Source organism: Lygodium microphyllum, chromosome 29 (genome assembly GCF_053477565.2).
Source record: "Lygodium microphyllum isolate KBCC chromosome 29, Lygodium_microphyllum_v1.1.10, whole genome shotgun sequence".
Classification (NCBI taxonomy): Eukaryota; Viridiplantae; Streptophyta; class Polypodiopsida; order Schizaeales; family Lygodiaceae; genus Lygodium; species Lygodium microphyllum.
The window spans coordinates 20,564,688-20,582,205 of record NC_141163.1 but is presented as its reverse complement, the minus strand read 5'-3'; the positions used below and the strand labels follow the sequence as shown (position 1 = coordinate 20,582,205).

General features: G+C 40.9%; 1 protein-coding gene across 3 annotated transcripts in view; it reads left to right on the top strand.

Moving 5' to 3' along the window:
* Window positions 1–3,674: 3,674 nt before the first annotated feature.
* The window catches only part of LOC148010435 (Pseudouridine synthase family protein), a 29,109-nt gene continuing 15,265 nt past the window's right edge, over window positions 3,675–17,518 (top strand). Inside the window, exons 1-2 of one of the 3 annotated variants that reach the window (XM_087671301.1) lie at window positions 3,675–4,088; window positions 4,168–4,226. In XM_087671301.1, coding sequence (XP_087527427.1) covers window positions 4,077–4,088; window positions 4,168–4,226 — 71 coding nt within the window. In that variant the 5' untranslated portion in view covers window positions 3,675–4,076. The remainder of the gene's footprint in view (window positions 4,089–4,167; window positions 4,227–17,518) is intronic. The other 2 variants (XM_087671299.1, XM_087671300.1) reach the window with 2 other exon arrangements.

Sequence of the window (17,518 nt, the reverse complement as noted above, 5' to 3'; positions counted from 1 at the left end):
TATTCTCTATCCCTTAGAAGATAATGGGAATTGACGCCAAGGCAAGAAAGACTCGAGAAGGGTAACGCTAAGGATTCAAAGACGAGAACTCCACCTTAGAAGATGTCCTGAGCACTCGTCTTCATTGTTGTTTGTGCTTGTAAATCTAGAATCACTGTATGTGAAAGGAATGTATGACCCAAGCTCACAAAAGAAATTTAATGAATCAGGTTGAATTCATGGAGGGCGCGCCAAGCTACCCCCCGCTGGTAGCCAAGGGGGTTCCAAATAACCATGATGGGAATGTGGACCGAACCTGCTATGAGAGGTGTCTCCGTGGATTAGTTTGTACGTAGGAGGATGCTTGGATGCCAGGGGGGCTCTGACTGTGAATTCCATGTCTACTGTCCTATTCAAATAATCTACATGACTCGGGATAGATTCTCGAGGCCTTATTACTAGTACAAGGGCGGAAACTTGGAGAAAATAAGATGCATCCTCACAGATTGCAGGAGCCGTCCTTTTTGGACAAGATTTGTCTCTAAGTTAAGATGCTAATATAAAGTTTGCTTCGAAAGAACCTGTCTGAATTGCTTTCGTGTTAGTGTTGTAAGTTCCCTAAAAGGTTTAATTAAAGAAGTTGATTTTAAATGTCATACATAAATGTGATAGGATTTAATTAGATAACTAAAGAACGCCTATTGAGGGAAGCGGGTGGGCGGAACCCCCAACGGGTCCATCCTACGAAAGGGTGGTCCCAGAAGGCTAGGAGACTTCTCACAAAGTTCTACGATCGTACAATCTTTATGTAATAGTAAGTTAGAACCCGATTCATGCAGTTTTAGGGGACCACAATGGGACTATGCCCTACGGGCAGAGAGGTTGAGCGGCACATCCCTCTCATTTCCCATTCTCTTTGAACCAAGTGCGGCGTGGGTCTGCTTTGGCTTGGGTGTCTCTACATAAAGTAGGGTGTCTAGGATTCGACGCTAGAATGCTCTTAGGAGACCTTGGCAACTAGGAACTCAGATTTGAGATTGATCCTAGTGGGTTCGGCCATAAATGTTCAGTTACAAGAAGGCAGACTCGGGAAACCCTAGGCAACAAATCGCGGATCATTCCATTGGAAAGCCGGGTAGGAACGCTAAGATTTGGTTCTTGATGGCCGCTAAAAACGTGCCTGGACAACCATTAGGCGGGCATGTTACAAAACAATACAAAAAAGTGAAAAAACAAGCTGGATAAACAAGGTTAGTGCCATCTTGTTGGCCATTTTTTGCCTTCATGGACACCATTTTTGGATCTACACCCAAAATGGTTGGAATCCCAAGGGCTATAAACACTGATGTGGGGCAAACACCTCCTTATGAGGATTTGGGTTACGACGATATAGTCCTGGAGAGCACACCACAAGCCAAAGGAAAGGAGGAATACAATGAAGAACTTGGGTTAAAGGGACAAAATGTGGAAGATCCAAACAAAAAAAAGAAGGAGAACCCAAAGCTTGCTTTCTCACGTGTAGTGGTTGAGTGATTTGATCGATGTGCTGCACAATGGAGTCAATGGAAGACAAACAGATTGTGTTCGAGAAAGAGATGTTCAAGATGAAATAGGAAGAGGAAACTAAGAGACTAGAAATTCTTACAAATGTACAACTTCACGCAACGGAGTTGCTATGAGGAACTCCATCTCAATAATGAGTAGGTAATTTTTGCCTTGTTAAAAAAATGATAGCAATTTTCTTATATGATTTCAACTATGGTTTCTAGGCATGTGATTAATAATGAGAGAGAGAGAGAGAGAGAGAGAGAGAGAGAGAGAGAGAGAGAGAGAGAGAGAGAGAGAGAGAGAGAGAGAGAGAGAGAGAGAGAGAGAGAGAGAGAGAGAGAGAGAGAGAGAGAGAGAGAGAGAGAGAGAGAGAGAGCCATGATGGCCAATTGGGTGATTTTGCTATGTCTTATAAATTGCAATTTTATGGGACGGACGATGGAGCAAATTGGTTGTACTTAAAAGCCTCCAACTTCTTCAATAAAAAGATGATGAAATGGGACATGCGGGATGAATGAAACCGTGCTTCAGATTTTGTGTTATGTTTATGATGATTATTATCCTTGAAATAGATAGTATAGACTCTCTCGAGCACGAGCCTCATTTGCGGTGGGTTTTCCCTAGGCAATTGACACTTTGGTAGTGACTATATCTAGGCTTATGGCATGAAGCCATGTTAGAAAACTAGCATAAGTACCAAACATTTTATCACATATCCTACAAAAACTTTAATCAATTGAAAATCCAAATAGAGCCTTTTTTACATTCCGCAGAGACTATATGGTGTGTACAAACTCCCATTTCTAGTGATTGCATTGCATGCATCTTGTGGCACTTAGCTCATGGACACTTTGTGAGAGTCATTGCAAAAAATATTTGCTTTGGGATGTAGCACTATTAGGAAATACATGGAGGCTAGTGTAGACATACTTTGTTCCAAAAGAATGTTAATGAGACATGGCCTTACAACTCCATCAAAGGACCATTTACATAGGATTATCACAAAGTTTGAATTATTGACATCATTGCTGGATACGTGTGGTGTGGTAGATGGGTCCCATGTTGGCTTTGTCAACTTCGCGATGAATATGACACCCCTTCCCATTATGTTTGCAAACATTGTTTTGCAAGTGTCTTGTTGCAAGGCATAATTGATGCCAAAAAGACATTTTGGAGTGCTGTATGCAATGTGCCCAGAGGTGTGTATGACACAACACATTTCAAGGAGTCTGCCTTGTAATAAGCTAGTTAGGAAGGAGATATTGCAAGAGTTAGTAATCCAAGTTCAGGGTGAGGATATTCGACCTTATATAGTTGTAGATTCAGCCTATAAGGCCGAATCATTTGTATTAAAAGCATTCAATGCAAAGGAAGGGTTGTATGCAAGTGAGAATTTTGCTTGTGATTGACATGTAAGCAAGGGAAGGGTGGTTGTAGTTGGTATATTGAAAAATAGGTGGCGTATTGTTAGGGAAGACAATGCTCACTCCTCCTTGCCACCTTGTATTGCCGTTGCATAATTTTGTTATAAATAGTGGAGAGGTAGAACTGGATGATTGTATAGACCCACATCCAAATGATAGGGAGCCAATGCATGGATGTAGAGATTGAACGAGCCATGGAACTCGATTGCGAGGAGCACTATTTAGGGACTTTTGTATTAGATACTCTAAAGTTGTAGTACTTGATGAGGTTGTGGAGGAAAGTGAAGAGGAAGATGAAGTGGAGGTCAATGGTGATAGCAGGGAAGATGAAGTGAATGAAGAGTGAAATATGCTATGTTATTTGAGACCAGTTCTTTTGTAATGCAGATGCATGGCAACTTGCCATGCTCAACTTCCTTTAAGGTATGTTTAAGAGAAAACAAGAGTCGATTGCTTGTATGGTTTGCATGCATTTTTATAGTATGTAATGTGTGTTTTTCTTTTCCTTTTTTTTTGCTGCTTGATCATGTGTGGGGGGTCCTTTGTCGTATGTGTGACCTACCTAGTACCTAGGCTGTGTGCTTGCATGTTTGCTTGTGTGTGTGTATGAGCATTTGCTTGTTTTATGTGTTAGTTAGCGCGTGTGTAGTCTAGGCACATAAGGCCTTAAAGGTAGACCTTATGTCGAGGTCGAGGTTTGAATTCCTTAAGGTCATAAAAGATGTGGATTAGTGTGCGTGAGGGATTTGGAGATGAACATGTGTCAGTAATTATGGTAAGGTTTGATAGGATTTAGCCCATAAATCCTATTGTATGCGGTAATTTCCCGGTAGGCAAATTTCCGGTCACCTTGGCTAAGAGAACCTTATGAGTACATGTGCCTGTAAATCCTGATGTATTCGGTACTTTCCCGGCGGACGTGCCAATGAATCCTCTAGGGTCCGATAGGTAAGCTTCCTATCGGTTGTTGGACGGAAAGCCTCATGTGTCCGGGGTGTCAGCTGCGGAGATTTGGGACAGTATGACGAGGGATGCGGAGGCGGAAGAAGCGATGGAGGACAGAAGCAATGGAAGAGAAACGCAAGGCCATTATTATCTCCATCACGATGGCTGCGACCCTCGCCGATGGAACGCCAAGTGAGTTATAGTAAAACGAATTAAAAACGATGTCGTCAATCAACGGGAGCATGGAATTTGAGGGTAGATGGTTTCGCAGGTCTCATCTGTCCGCATTTCAACCGTTGTTGTATGGTATTACAGTATTCAACTTGTGATGTAAGTCACACTACAATCCAACTAGTGCTTTATTCGTAAACGATTGCTCTATGGGGCGATGGCCACAAGAAAATGAATGCACTGAGCAAGAGTTTTTGAAATAGGCAGGCGGCTGGATGGTTAATGTACTAGATATTGTGAATTCAGAGTCGAGTGCTTCTGTGTTATGAACCAGATCTTGTGAATTTAGAGTGCAGTGCTAGGTTAACACTTGCAATACAGTGGAATGTTGGAGAAGGCACGAAATTTGTTGCTGAGTGGTTTTGTGTAATGAACTAAATCTTGTGCATTTAGAGTTGAGTGCTTCTGCTTCCATCCAAATTCGAGCCAGCCAAATATGAGCATCAATCGTGCTAGGCTGAGGTGACTGTTGAGACAAACTTCTCTAAGCCAAACATACTTTCCAAGCTTTGCAAGTTGGTGCATAAAATGCTTGCAGCGCTGTAAACTAGGCATTGCCGATGCTGTTTTCCCTTGTTTGATGCTGATACCATTGATGTTACATTGACTACAGCTTGCTGACTGTTTTGGATAGGAAACAAAGCACTGATCTACATAATATTGCAAGTGGTGACAATCGAATTGAAGTTCCTTTTGGCTATGCTTGTGTGAGCTTCATGACGAACAGATAGGTATTTCTGCTCACAGACGAACACCCTCTTTCCCTTTCTTGACACAATTGTCCAACTACAAGCTGGTAGGGTGAAATCCTGATTGACATCCGTCATACCCTGACTTTTCTATCAAATTTTTGGTCCACCCTACTTCAGTACTTCCACAACTCTTGAGCCTAATACAATGTTATGCCAACCTCAAAGATATTAGCATTTGGGTAACCAAGAAATAGATTCACATCTAGAAAATCATCTTATAAACTGTAGCGGCTTGACTTCTTTGTGCATGAAACATGACAAATGATCAGCCATGAAGGGTTGTTCTCTTTCTCCATGATGGCATTGCAGTACTTCAAACACTACTCTTGCTACTAGGATGTTGTAAGGAAATGCTAGGGAAAACAAAATAAAGCACAAAATGTACAACCACACAATAACACAATTCGATGTGCTCAAGGGAATAAGGGTGTATAGAAAGGAGTAGAATGTAGAAAGAAGCCACTAGCCTCCACGATTGGATGACTAAGATTGGTGGTGAGTTGAAGGCATAGCTACTAGGGACGGGGAATGGGGAATGGCATAAGAATGCATACATCAGCTGCTACAAACCACATGTATCTTAGGCAAATGTACTTCTCTTGCGTGGCCTGCAAATGTACATTGCATATCATCCACGTCTCATAGATGACTTGCAAATGTACATCATATCCAAATGTACATTCCATGTGCTCCATACATGTCGGAAACCTTGCAAATGTACAGTTTCAGAGCTGAGGTGCAAACTATACACATCTACAAATTAATTCATAGTGACTAGTACATTGAATAATGATCCCAATGGTAGAAATATTGTTAGCTAGCATATAGTACCGTGGATGTCAATACATCCAAGATCCACTACATAATGGAGTTGTCTATCACTTTGGAAGTGGAGGTACAACCTTCCCCTTAAGCATTAGGCAATGCTATGGATCCTCAATGCTTTTTTGAATTTGAATGAGCTCATCGAAAGTTAGCTCTAATTGAAACACACCAAGGTAAAGTGCATCACTGAGGATGATCTGCCAAGTCACCCTCCTCCATGCATTTGCGTCCTTCCATAGATATAACAATCTTGAAATTTCACCATGTAGCACATGGAAATGTTATCTCTAACTTCACTTGTCTCGAAAACTTCATTAGGTTCTAGATCTTCTGTGGACCATACTGATCCTTGGAACTTTCACATTGCTACCAAAAATGGTACATTGGTTGAATTTCCCTCATGACTAGCACTCTTCAAATTTCAAAGCATTTGCATGGCTAACATTAATACCATGAGCCCTAAACAGACTAAGGTTAGTAAATGCATTATCAAACATGCCACTTTGTGCCTAGGCATCAGGCCAACATTGCTATGCATGGGATTTTGCATTCCACTTGCTATACATGGATACATTAGGCCTTGCATTCCATGCATTTCTTGTTGCTTACTAAAAGGATTTGGGTCATACATACCCATAGACAGTCCTTAACCAACCGTTGCATGGAAAATAGATCCATTACCAAAGTATCCCAAGTGTCCCACATTAGCATGCATACCTTGCTGTCAAAACTCATAGGATTGGCACCACCAAGTTGGCTTTGCATTTCTGGTACTTGCCCTATTGACATCGTATGCTTTTGGTCATGCCAACATTGCGTGTATCTTGTGGTTGAAGTGGTTGTTCTTCTTTCAGAACCTCATGCTGTCCTAGAACTCTAGAAGATGAGGACTTCTTCTTGCCCTTGCTATCCTTTGTAGGAGCATTCAAGAATTCCACAAATTTAGGATTCTCTACTAACTTTGCAAAGAGCTCAACTGCTATCCTCAATTGTACCTTAAATCGATCATTATTCTCTTCTTCCTTGTAAGAAGCTGGGAATAAGGATTTAGTGTAAATAACATTGGTATTATGCCATGTTACACTGACATTGGTATAAAAGGAGAGGACATGTAATTTTACAGATCTTTTTGACACATTAATACAATTACAGTCTTTCTCTCCCATCTTGCTCACAGCTTCTATGGCTTTTTCCTCTTTCCTGTCTTTCTCTCTCTAAATCTAGTATTTCTCTCTCCTCGTCACTCTTCTTCTCTCTCTTCTTGCAGTCTTTCTCTCTCTTTTGCAGTCTTCTCTCTCCTCTTTCTCTCTCCCTAGTTCTCTCTCTGACAAGTGGTATCAGAGCATTGGTCTTTGATCCATTCTTTTCTTCTATTTTCAATCTTATTTTTCTCTATCAAAATCAATTTTAGACAAAAATTGTACAAGACAGTGACTAGTGGAGTGCTACAGATCATCTGCAGTTAGTAAGAGACTACATCTGGAGATATCCAAGGTCAGACATGGAGGAGGATGGCTTAAATGGCAGGTCATCATTAAACTTCATGCAAAAATGGAGGTAACTAGGGTAAAGGATGGTTAACCGGGCTTAGTTAGAGATTAAACTACAGTTACTTTTCAAAAGAGAGCTTCTCTTCTCTCTCTTTCAAGCTTTTGGCTGAAGCTTCCATGGTGGCTGCCAAGAAATCCTCAAATACATTTCTCTACTGATCATTTCTCACTGCCAAAGCATAGGGCAAAGGTTCCTTGTTGCATGAGCTTCAGGAGGAGTACCATGGTTGAGGGATGATGCAGGTCATGAATTAGAGAACAGCCGGAAAAATGCGCCGAAAAATGCGCTGATTTTCCTGCTCTTATTCCCTGCTCAATCTGCTCTAGATCTTCAGTCCATTGATCAAATGCTTTGAAAGGCTTCATCAATACTTGTCTACAGCAATCTTCAGTTGGAGAAGAACTCTGATCAGCCATTTCTCTGCTCAAAACCCTAAAACACAGCAGGGCAGCCATAGCCACAGATCTGGAAGCTCAAATTTCTTCAAATTTTGGACTTCCCCGACCTCCAAGGCTTCTCTAATGCTATGTACAAGTCGGATAGACTCCAAGATTGAAGACATTGAGGAGATTTCAGCCCGTGCATGATATTGGAGTTCAAATGGAAGGATTATTTTGGGGCTTTTCTTCAAGAGGCTTGAATCTTTGATATTCAAGTGTTCAAGCAAGGTCGGGGCATTGATTCTTCATGGATTTTATCATATTGGAGTTTGTATGGATTGATTCTATGGAGATTTCAAGCTTTATGACGGATTTATGATGGATTATGAAGAACTTTTACATCAATGGGATTGAAGCTGACATCCACCATATTCTTCAAGCTTAATTGAGGTATTCCTTTTACTAATCTCTGAAATCTCTCAATAATCCATTTGCTATTGCTTTTCCACTTGTTGATGGGAAATTATTGATCAATTAATTCACTGAATTGATCAATAGATGAGAGATTAGTGTTAATTCTCATTGATTTCAACCTATTCCATTGAATTTCATCTTGATTCAATCATTACTTCATCATAGATATCATTTGATCAGCTTGATGCATAACCTTGATTTGTTTTGGCTGAATTTCTTTTACCCAAGCTGAAATATTGTAAAAGGGTAAGTACTAGCAATCAGTGAGTCACTGAATTGCATTGGTAAGACCCTTCTCCTATCCAAACTTTCAAGATTCCATTCAATTGCATCTCATGAAAGGGTGAATGAATATTTCAGAAATGCATCTTATGTTGATTGATTCTAGCCTCTGCCATGTTGATATACCCACCGAGGAAAAAGGTGGATGCCGGGGGAGATAGTGGGACAAAAGAGAGGTGACCCTCCCTCACTATCAAAGATCCCGAAGGGGTGCAACCAACTGACCCGGGGGGAACTTTGCCCACCTCCTGGTGATTCGGAGCCCGTGTAGGGAGCATGTCATGCCTTTTTATCCCTCACACAGGTACAACGAGTGGAGAATTGAAGATTGAAGACTTTCCAAAGGCTCAAGTATCTATAGGTCCAAAGCAGGGTAAAACAAGAAATTTACAGGACACTTACAGGTGGTTATAGGTACACGTTCATTACTAAAGTACAGGTGCAAGTACAATAGGGTACCCACAGGTCCTATACACCCTTTTATAGGGTTTGGTAACCATTTGGATTTACTATTTTTCACTACAGGGTCAAAACAGGGTACTTACAGGTCTAGACAGGGTGCAGGATTGGACAGTTCAGACTCAGAAATCTAGCTACAGAATTTTCTGTCCTAAACCTGTTATAGTGTGCTATAGCTCATCTCGAAGAGGGCATTCTTAGCTTCGATTTGAACTAAAAAATTCTGAAATCGGAGTTCTCTAGCAAAAGTTATAGCCGTTTTTCTGACAGGGGGTACTGTAGGACTGCACTATTATGGCAGGACATAAAGGTAAAAATAAGGTCCAGGATGATTATGCTCAGCAAATCAGGGATTCCATGCTGGATAATACACTTCAAGAGAGCCCTGAAGAGCTTCAACAATAAGGAGAAGTCAGTATACTTAATAATACTTTGTGTGTCCATGAATAAAGACATAGGGAACGACATGAAGCCATCTTGTTAAGAATGGAGCAAATGGTTTTATCTACTGATCAAACGAAGTCTTCCATTGATAAGTTGGTGGATTCAACGACTCAAACCAAGGCTTCTATTGATAAGTTGGTGGAATCTAATGCTCAACTTATGGCACAATTTTCTCAATTGATGCAATTGCAAATGGGATCAAGAGAAGCTAACGAGAAAGCTTGTTCAAACAGTGGCCTTTCAGTTCCACTTCAGCCATCTAACCAAAATGGTCATAGATATGGGATTATTGGAAGAAGAGGCATTCCAAATAGTCAGTATGAAGTAGGAGAGGCTTCACAGAGGCATGATGACTATTTGGGCAGTTTGAATGGAGCCAATCCTTAAGTTTTTGGACTGAATACTCAAAATTCTAGGGGTGCTCTACCAACAGGAAGATTGCATAGTGATTCTCAGCCACCTGTTGGAAGATTTCCGTCTCAATTTGGAGGTTCCGTACATGGTAATCATGATCATCCAATTTTGGGACGGTAACCCTTTCATGAAAGAGAACTTAAGGACAAAATTGTTCTAGCCAAATTTAATGGTCAGTCATCTTCACCATCTGATTTAGAGGAGTGGACCTCTAAGATGGAGTCCTACTTTGACATATTCCCTAAAACTAATGACATGAAGATTCACTTTGCTTCCTTGCATTTGGAGGGATTTGCCTATACTTGGTGGAGGTATATTAAAAAAAAAACATACTTGTAGAGAATTAGGAAGCTTTCAAGGCACTTATGGTTGAAGTATTTGTTCTCTTGAGAAAGAGAAATTAGCACGGAGATGGTATGGTTTGGAACAAAGGGGCCTAAGTGTAAGAGAGTACACTAACCAATTCCTCAACTTGACCATGTATGTGGAAAGCATCAGTGATGAGGCTAAGCTTCATAAGTTTATGTATGGTTTGGAGCCATCTTTATCAGCTGATGTTATGGCACAAAATCCTACTTCACTCTTTAAGGCTATTGAGCTTGCGGAGCGCTATGGAAGAAAGTATAGAAAAGAATCTTCATTTTAGCTTGGTTTTGGACATCCAAGGACTGTTTTAAAGCAGGGGCAAGTTGTAACACTTATGGCAGTAATCATGTGCCAAATGGGAGCTTACGGGTACCAACTTATCCTCCATTCAATGCTTCTAGACCTCAAAGTAATTTCAGGACAACAAACAGTCCAAGAGTTGATTTCAAACAGGGGGACAGCAAGCCTAAGTCCATCTCAGCCAATACAAATCCTAAATCTATTCCTATGGATCTTTATAAAGAAAGAAAGGACAAAGGCTTATGTTTCAAGTGTGGGGAAAAGTATACACCTGATCATGCCTCAAAGTGTGTATAGAAAAATGTCAAACCCAAGCTTCAGAGTATGTTGGTTTTTGAGGATTTTGAAGATGACATAGATGAAGCTAATGCAATGGCACTTAAGGCTGAAAATAAAGATCTTGAGGAGGAAGTTGGGCAGGAGTATTTTTATGATCCAGCCGACTCTTTTCCTTTTGATCCAGGTGGAAGTGTTCCGTTTGATCCAGGTGGGACTTGTGATGAGCCGCTTGCTGTCACTAATTGTTCTATCTCTATGGATGCTGGGACAGGATCTAAGAGCCCTAATACACTCCGTATGAAGGGAAGCATATGTGGAAAGCCAGTGTTCATCCTGATAGACAGTGGTAGTACCCATAGTTTTGTGAATAAGTCCATCATGGACAAGCTAAATTGTGTTTCCACAGATTTACAGCAGCCCATTAGAGTTCAAGTGGCTAATGGTGAAGAGGAAATCGGTACACAGATATGCCCACAGGTTTCTTTACAGTTGACTGAAAATTTTGAAGCCAAGGTAAACCTGATCACTCTGGAAATGGGGCCTATAGATATTGTACTTGGTTGTGATTGGTTGATGACACTAGGCAGGATCACTATGGATTTCTCACAGTTATATATGGAGTTTATCTCCAATGGGGACAGCTTATCCATTTACAAGGAATTCCTAGTAGATCAGATTTTCAGCTTATCACCATTCAACAACTCAAAAAAGAGTACAAGAAGCGCTCACAAATATTTGTTTTGCATCTGAATAAAGAATTACAGGATCAACCCAATAATTCAGCAAACCATCCAGCCTTGACAACTCTTCTTGAGGAGTATAGAGATCTGTTTGAGGTACCTACTTCATTGCCTCCTAAGAGAGCAGTGGATCACCCCATTGATTTGGAGCCCAACTCAAAGACAATCAATAAGCCACCTTACAGATTATCAAAGTGTGAACGAGAGGAAGTAGCCAAGCAAATCAAGGAACTTCTTGAAATGGGATTCATTGAACCAAGTTCTTTACCTTATGCATCCCCAGTCTTGTTAGTCAAAAAGAAAGATGGATCTTTCAGAATGTGCATTGACTATAGGGATCTCAATAAAACCACAATGAAGAACAGGTATCCTATACCCAGGATCGATGATTTGCTTGATGACCTTAAGGGGGCTCGATTTTTTACGAAGATTGATTTGAGGTCAGGGTATCATTAGATTCGCATGCGAGAGGGTGATGAAGTCAAGACTGCTTTCAGGATTGATCGTGGGCTCTATCATTTCTTAGTGATGCCATTTGGGCTTACAAACGCTCCAGCTACCTTCCAAAGCCTGATGAATAAGATTTTACAACCTTTCCTCTTTCAGTTTGTCTTGGTGTTCTTTGACGACATTTTGATCTACAACAAGACTTTACAGGATCACTTGGCACATATGAGGAGGGTTTTTGATGTATTGAGATATCATAGGCTTTTTGCTAAGGAGAAGAAGTGTTCTTTCATGTAGACTGAAGTGGAATACTTGGGACATATTGTCAGTGAAAAAGGAATACAAGTTGATCCCAAGAAGGTGCAATGTATAAAAGATTGGCCAACGCCTACTATTACTACCTCTCTTAGAGGATTCCTTGGTTTATCTTCATTCTATCGCCGATTTATTAAGCATTATGCGGCAATTGCAGCTCCTTTGATTGATAGATTGAAGAAGGAGGCTTTCTTTTGGGATGCTTTTGCAGATAGCAGTTTCAACCAATTAAAGGAACTCCTTACCTCTGCTCCTATCTTAGTATGCCCGGACTTCTCCAAAGAATTTACTATACAGTGTGATGCTAGTGGCCGTGGCATTGGGGCTGTTTTGCTTCAGGAGCATGGAGTAATTGCATTTGAGAGTCGTAAGCTTATAGATAAAAAAAAAGGCCATGAATGTTTATGACCAGGAGATATTGGCTATTTTGCATGCAATCAAAAAGTGGCACCATTACTTATATGACAGCCGATTCAGAGTACATAGTGATCACAGGGTACTTAAGTATTTCCTTACTCAGTCCAATCTTACTCCAAAGCAATGTCGTTCGGTAGCTACATTACAAAATTATGATTTTGACATTACTCATACAAGGGGCAAAGATAATATAGTGGCTGATTCTCTTTCTCGTATGTGGGCCTGCAAAGTTTCAGCTATGACAGAATTGCATAATGACTGGATTGAAAAATTACAGGAGGCCTATCTTCTAGATGAGGAATTCACTCAAATTTTTCAGAAATTACAGCAAGGTCCTATGGAAGAAAACTCGCATTACCAGCTTAAAAATGGTCTTATTTGGTTGAAAAGCAAGATTGTTATTCCCTCTACTTCTTCTTTTAAGCGGAAAATTATGGAGGAGCTACATTCTTCGCCTCTAGCTGGACATTTAGGAGTTTTCAAGACCTATGACAGGATTAGTAAAAGCTTTTATTGGAAAGGATTGTGGAAAGATGTCAAGGACTTTGTTATGAAGTGTATGCCTTGTCAGCAGAATAAGGACAACACCCATAAGCCAGGAGATTTGTTACAGCCATTGTCTATTCCTACTGGTAAATGGACTCATATTACTATGGATTTCATTATTGGCTTACCTACTACCAAGAAGGGATGGAATAGTATTTATGTGGTGGTAGACAGACTCACCAAGGTAGCCCATTTTATTCCAACCAAGATTCAGTTTACTGCTTCTCAAGTGGCCAGCCAGTTTATGGAGCAAATTTTTAGACTACATGGATTAGCGCAGGTGATTGTCCATGATAGAGACTCAAAGTTTATGAGTAACTTTTGGCAGGTGGTGTTTACATCTATGGGCACTAAATTGGCTCCATCTATGGCTTATCATCCTCAAACTGATGGATAGATAGAAAGAGTTAATAAATGGTTGGAGACTTATCTTCGCCATTTTTGCTATGATGTCCAAACCTCATGGGATTCTTGGTTACACTTGGCTGAGTTTGCTTATAACAATTCTACTCATGCGAGCATAGGAGTTTCACCCTTTGAGGCTTTGTATGGTTACAAGGTGCCCTTACCCACAGTCATCTTTAATGAAAAGATCAATCCCCATGGGAAGGAAGAGTTGGAAAGAATGCAGACCCTTCTTCAGCAATGTAAGGTGAATCTAAGGAAGGCTCAAGATCAAATGAAGATGTATGCTGATGAGAAGATGAGGCCCTTAGAGTTCCAAGAAGGAGAGCTGGTTTTGTTGAAGGTACCCAAATCCAAGTACTCTACATTAAAAGATGGATCTAGTAATAAGCTTGCCTACAGGTTTTATGGCTCTTACCGGATCCTTAAGCGAATTGGAGATTTAGCATACAGACTAGAGCTTCTCTCTTCTACAAAGATTCATAATGTCTTCCATGTTAGTCAGCTCAAGCCCTATTATGGTGATCCAGTGGATGTAGTTGATGAACTGCCACCTATTGATGAAGACGGTCTTATTCAGTATATCCCAGAGACTGCTATAGGTCAGCGTGAAAAGAAGCTTCGATCACGTTCTATTGTGGAATATTTGATCAAATGGAGAGGTTTAACACCTGAAGAAGCTTCTTGGAGACCTGATTCTATATTGGATGAGTTTCCTTTCTTGAGAGATACATTGGTGGCTGAAGCCTATTGCTTATGGACTCTGGAGCTAGTAATGATGCAGACTGGTTCTGGACAGCACGCTGTTTTAGAACAGCTTTATCGTGCCTAATTTTCAGAATTAAGCTATCTACATGGGCTTAAAGTACTCTTCAAGAGCTTCGTTTTGATATATGGTACGTCCCATTCGGACACTTCTACTAGAAGTTATGGCAGATTTGGTCCAGCAGGGTCTGTTTACACAGCAAGCTGTCTACTTTGTTTTGAGATTATTAGTTGAAGACTTTATGGCTCCATATGCTTCTGAAGTACTCCAAATCATGTATATAGCTGGGGCTTACTTCCGTTCTTCAATTTCAGCTCATGTAGTTGGTCATACTTCATTCATTTTTCATTTGTAAAGCTGTAAAAACAGAGTAGTACTCTGTTCTATCCATCTTTTTCTAGTTATTTCCAGGTTTGTTTTTAAGGGCAAAAACTTTTGGGAAGGGATGGATTGTAAGAAGCTGGGAATAAGGATTTAGTGTAAATAACATTGGTATTATGCCATGTCACACTGATATTGGTATAAAAGGAGAGGATATGTAATTTTACAGATCTTTTTGACACATTAATACAATTACAGTCTTTCTCTCCCATCTTGCTCACAGCTTCTATGGCTTCTCCCTCTTTCCTGTCTTTCTCTCTCTAAATCTAGTCTCTCTCTCCTCGTCACTCTTCTCTCTCTTCTACAGTCTTCTCTCTCCTCTTTCTCTCTCCCTAGTTCTCTCTCTGACATTCCTTTCGTTGGCCATTAGCATTTTGAGGCCATCTGCTTCTTGTCAAAACCCACATTTTCAGCGTGCTGCCCATGTTGCATGCCCATTCTAAGATTAGGAATTGGATCTTCCCTAATGCTTTATGAACTTGTAGAGTGTGAAGAATTATCATGACTTGAACCCATTTCACTAGATTGTAAAAATCAATATGGATCAACCATAGGGGTGCCTTTGCTCTATGTGTGGTTTGCTAAGGAAATGGAGTGCGGTGCTATTTCCTGAGTTGACAGGCTTTGCAAACATCTTTGGAAGGTTTTAGACAGAAAAGGCCCTCAACCATTTGATGGCATGACAAGTCATAAAGGGAGTTATACTCGGGATGCCCTAAGTGATAATACCATAGATGCTCATTGTTCATAGGCTCTCGTGTGGTGGCTAAAACCTAGAAACTATGGAACTTTGATCCCTGTGTTGTTGGTTGAGAAAGAAAGCGAGTCATCTTGTAAAGGCCACTAGGCTATACTTTGCCACGAGCAATTGCTAAACCGGTGAGAGAGTCTAAGACCTCGACTATGGTTGCTGTGAAGAAAACTGCACAGCCCAATTGGCAAAGGTGCTGAATGGATAAAAGGTTCACTCTAAGGTGGGGGGGACATAGTACACATTGTCTAGTGTAGTGAGATTAGGACCTTGGTTTGTAGCAATAGGACTTTGAGCTCGAATCTTGATCGAGGAGTTGTTCTTGACCTAGACATGCTTTGATTGTTGGGTTTTACATACGTCTATGCTCACAGAGGAGTGTTTGTGATCCGCACGTAGGACACTGGGGCACCTTTTTACTCTCCATAAGAGGTTTTTTTCCCCAGTCACATTATTTTTCAACTGTGTATTTATGTTACACATTTTGGTCGCTTACTGCACATTACACACATCTGTGTGTGAATGCACTTTAAGTCACACAACGCTAAAGTCTAAAGGTTGTACTTTGTACTTTGTACCTCACTTTTGCAATCAATCAAGCATCAAGCCGTGACCACACACTCTCTCTACTCTCATGTTCACTCTCTCAAGCTGAGCTGCTGTCCATCAGCACCAACAATTGGTATCAAAGCCACCTCAGCTGCTGCCTTGCAGCCAACTTGGCCGCCACTGCCCTGCAGTCCCTGCCCACCAGCTCAGCTCCAGCCACGCCTACCAGCTTTGCAGCAGCTCTGCCACCAGATTTGCGCTAGCTCTGCCTACCTGTTCTGGACAGCTCCGCCAGCTACTCCACCAACCCTTTCACCAACTCTGCCTTGCCACTTCACCATGGTTCCTGCGCAGTCTCTGCAGTCTGCAGTTGACTGCCATGTCATTATCTTTCTGGCTCTGCAGTCATCGCCTCTAGATCTGAACAGTCCCAGACTACAACGTCATCAGCTGCCACAAGTATATTCTATTATTTTATTCAGAATTTCAGAGCCAAAGCAAAGGGCTTTTGCAGGGAAAGGTCAATTTCTGCTTCAACAACTGCTTCAGTGCACAAATTGCAGAAATTTGCAGGCATTTGGGTCACAAATTTGGGGCTTTTGTGTCTTTGATAGACATTGGCACATGTATTGTGGTTTCACTCTGAATTTGACTGAAATTATGCACATTGGATGGTCAAATTTTGGGGCTTTCGTGTTTTTAGTGCTGCTGAGCAGTCTTATTGCATTGGGCAGTGCATTGCTTGCTGAAATCTGAAAAATTTCAGCACATTGAGGTGGTAGTGGTCAAATGGGACATGATTTAGCTGATTAGAGCTTGGTATTTGCTGTAATTTTTGGAGATTTGCAGATTTCCAGTTCAGGCCAGCTTTTGTTATCGCTCTTGTGCATTCGGAAGAGTGATATTTATCATGGCAAATCAAGGACAAAGTGATGTCTTCACTTATGTATCAAACGAGGATAGATTGGATAGCAACAACTAATCTTTGTGGTCATTCATGATGAAGAATGTGCTTGTTGCAAAAAATCTTTGGGATTATGTCAGTGGGGAAGAAGTATATTTTGGTGATTTGGCTCCTGTAACTCCTCCACAAGGAGGTCGTAGTCAAATGCAACCTGCCACTTAGCCACCACCCAAAAAACAGTTGTACAAGAGGCTTGGGACACTAGGGATGCCCCAAGCATTGTCACTTGTTGCATTAGAAGTTCAGTGGTCAATAATCTCGCATATCCGTTTTACTGCTGCTACACGAGTAGCATGGCTTGCACTTGAGCATATGTTTGTTGGGAAAAATGATACTTGCATTTTTTTTTTGAAGAAGGAGCTTGAAAATGTGAAGATGGAAGAAGGTGATGCTATGTATAATCACCTTAATAAATTTCAGGACTTATGCGAGGAGTTGATGAACATAGATGAGTATTATTCTGATGCTCGGACGATTTCTATGACTTTGAACTCATTGCCATCTTACTATTTGGTCTTTTATATGGCATTGAATCTTACAATGTGGGTTTCTAGGCAACCACTTACTTTTCTAAGGGCAATTAG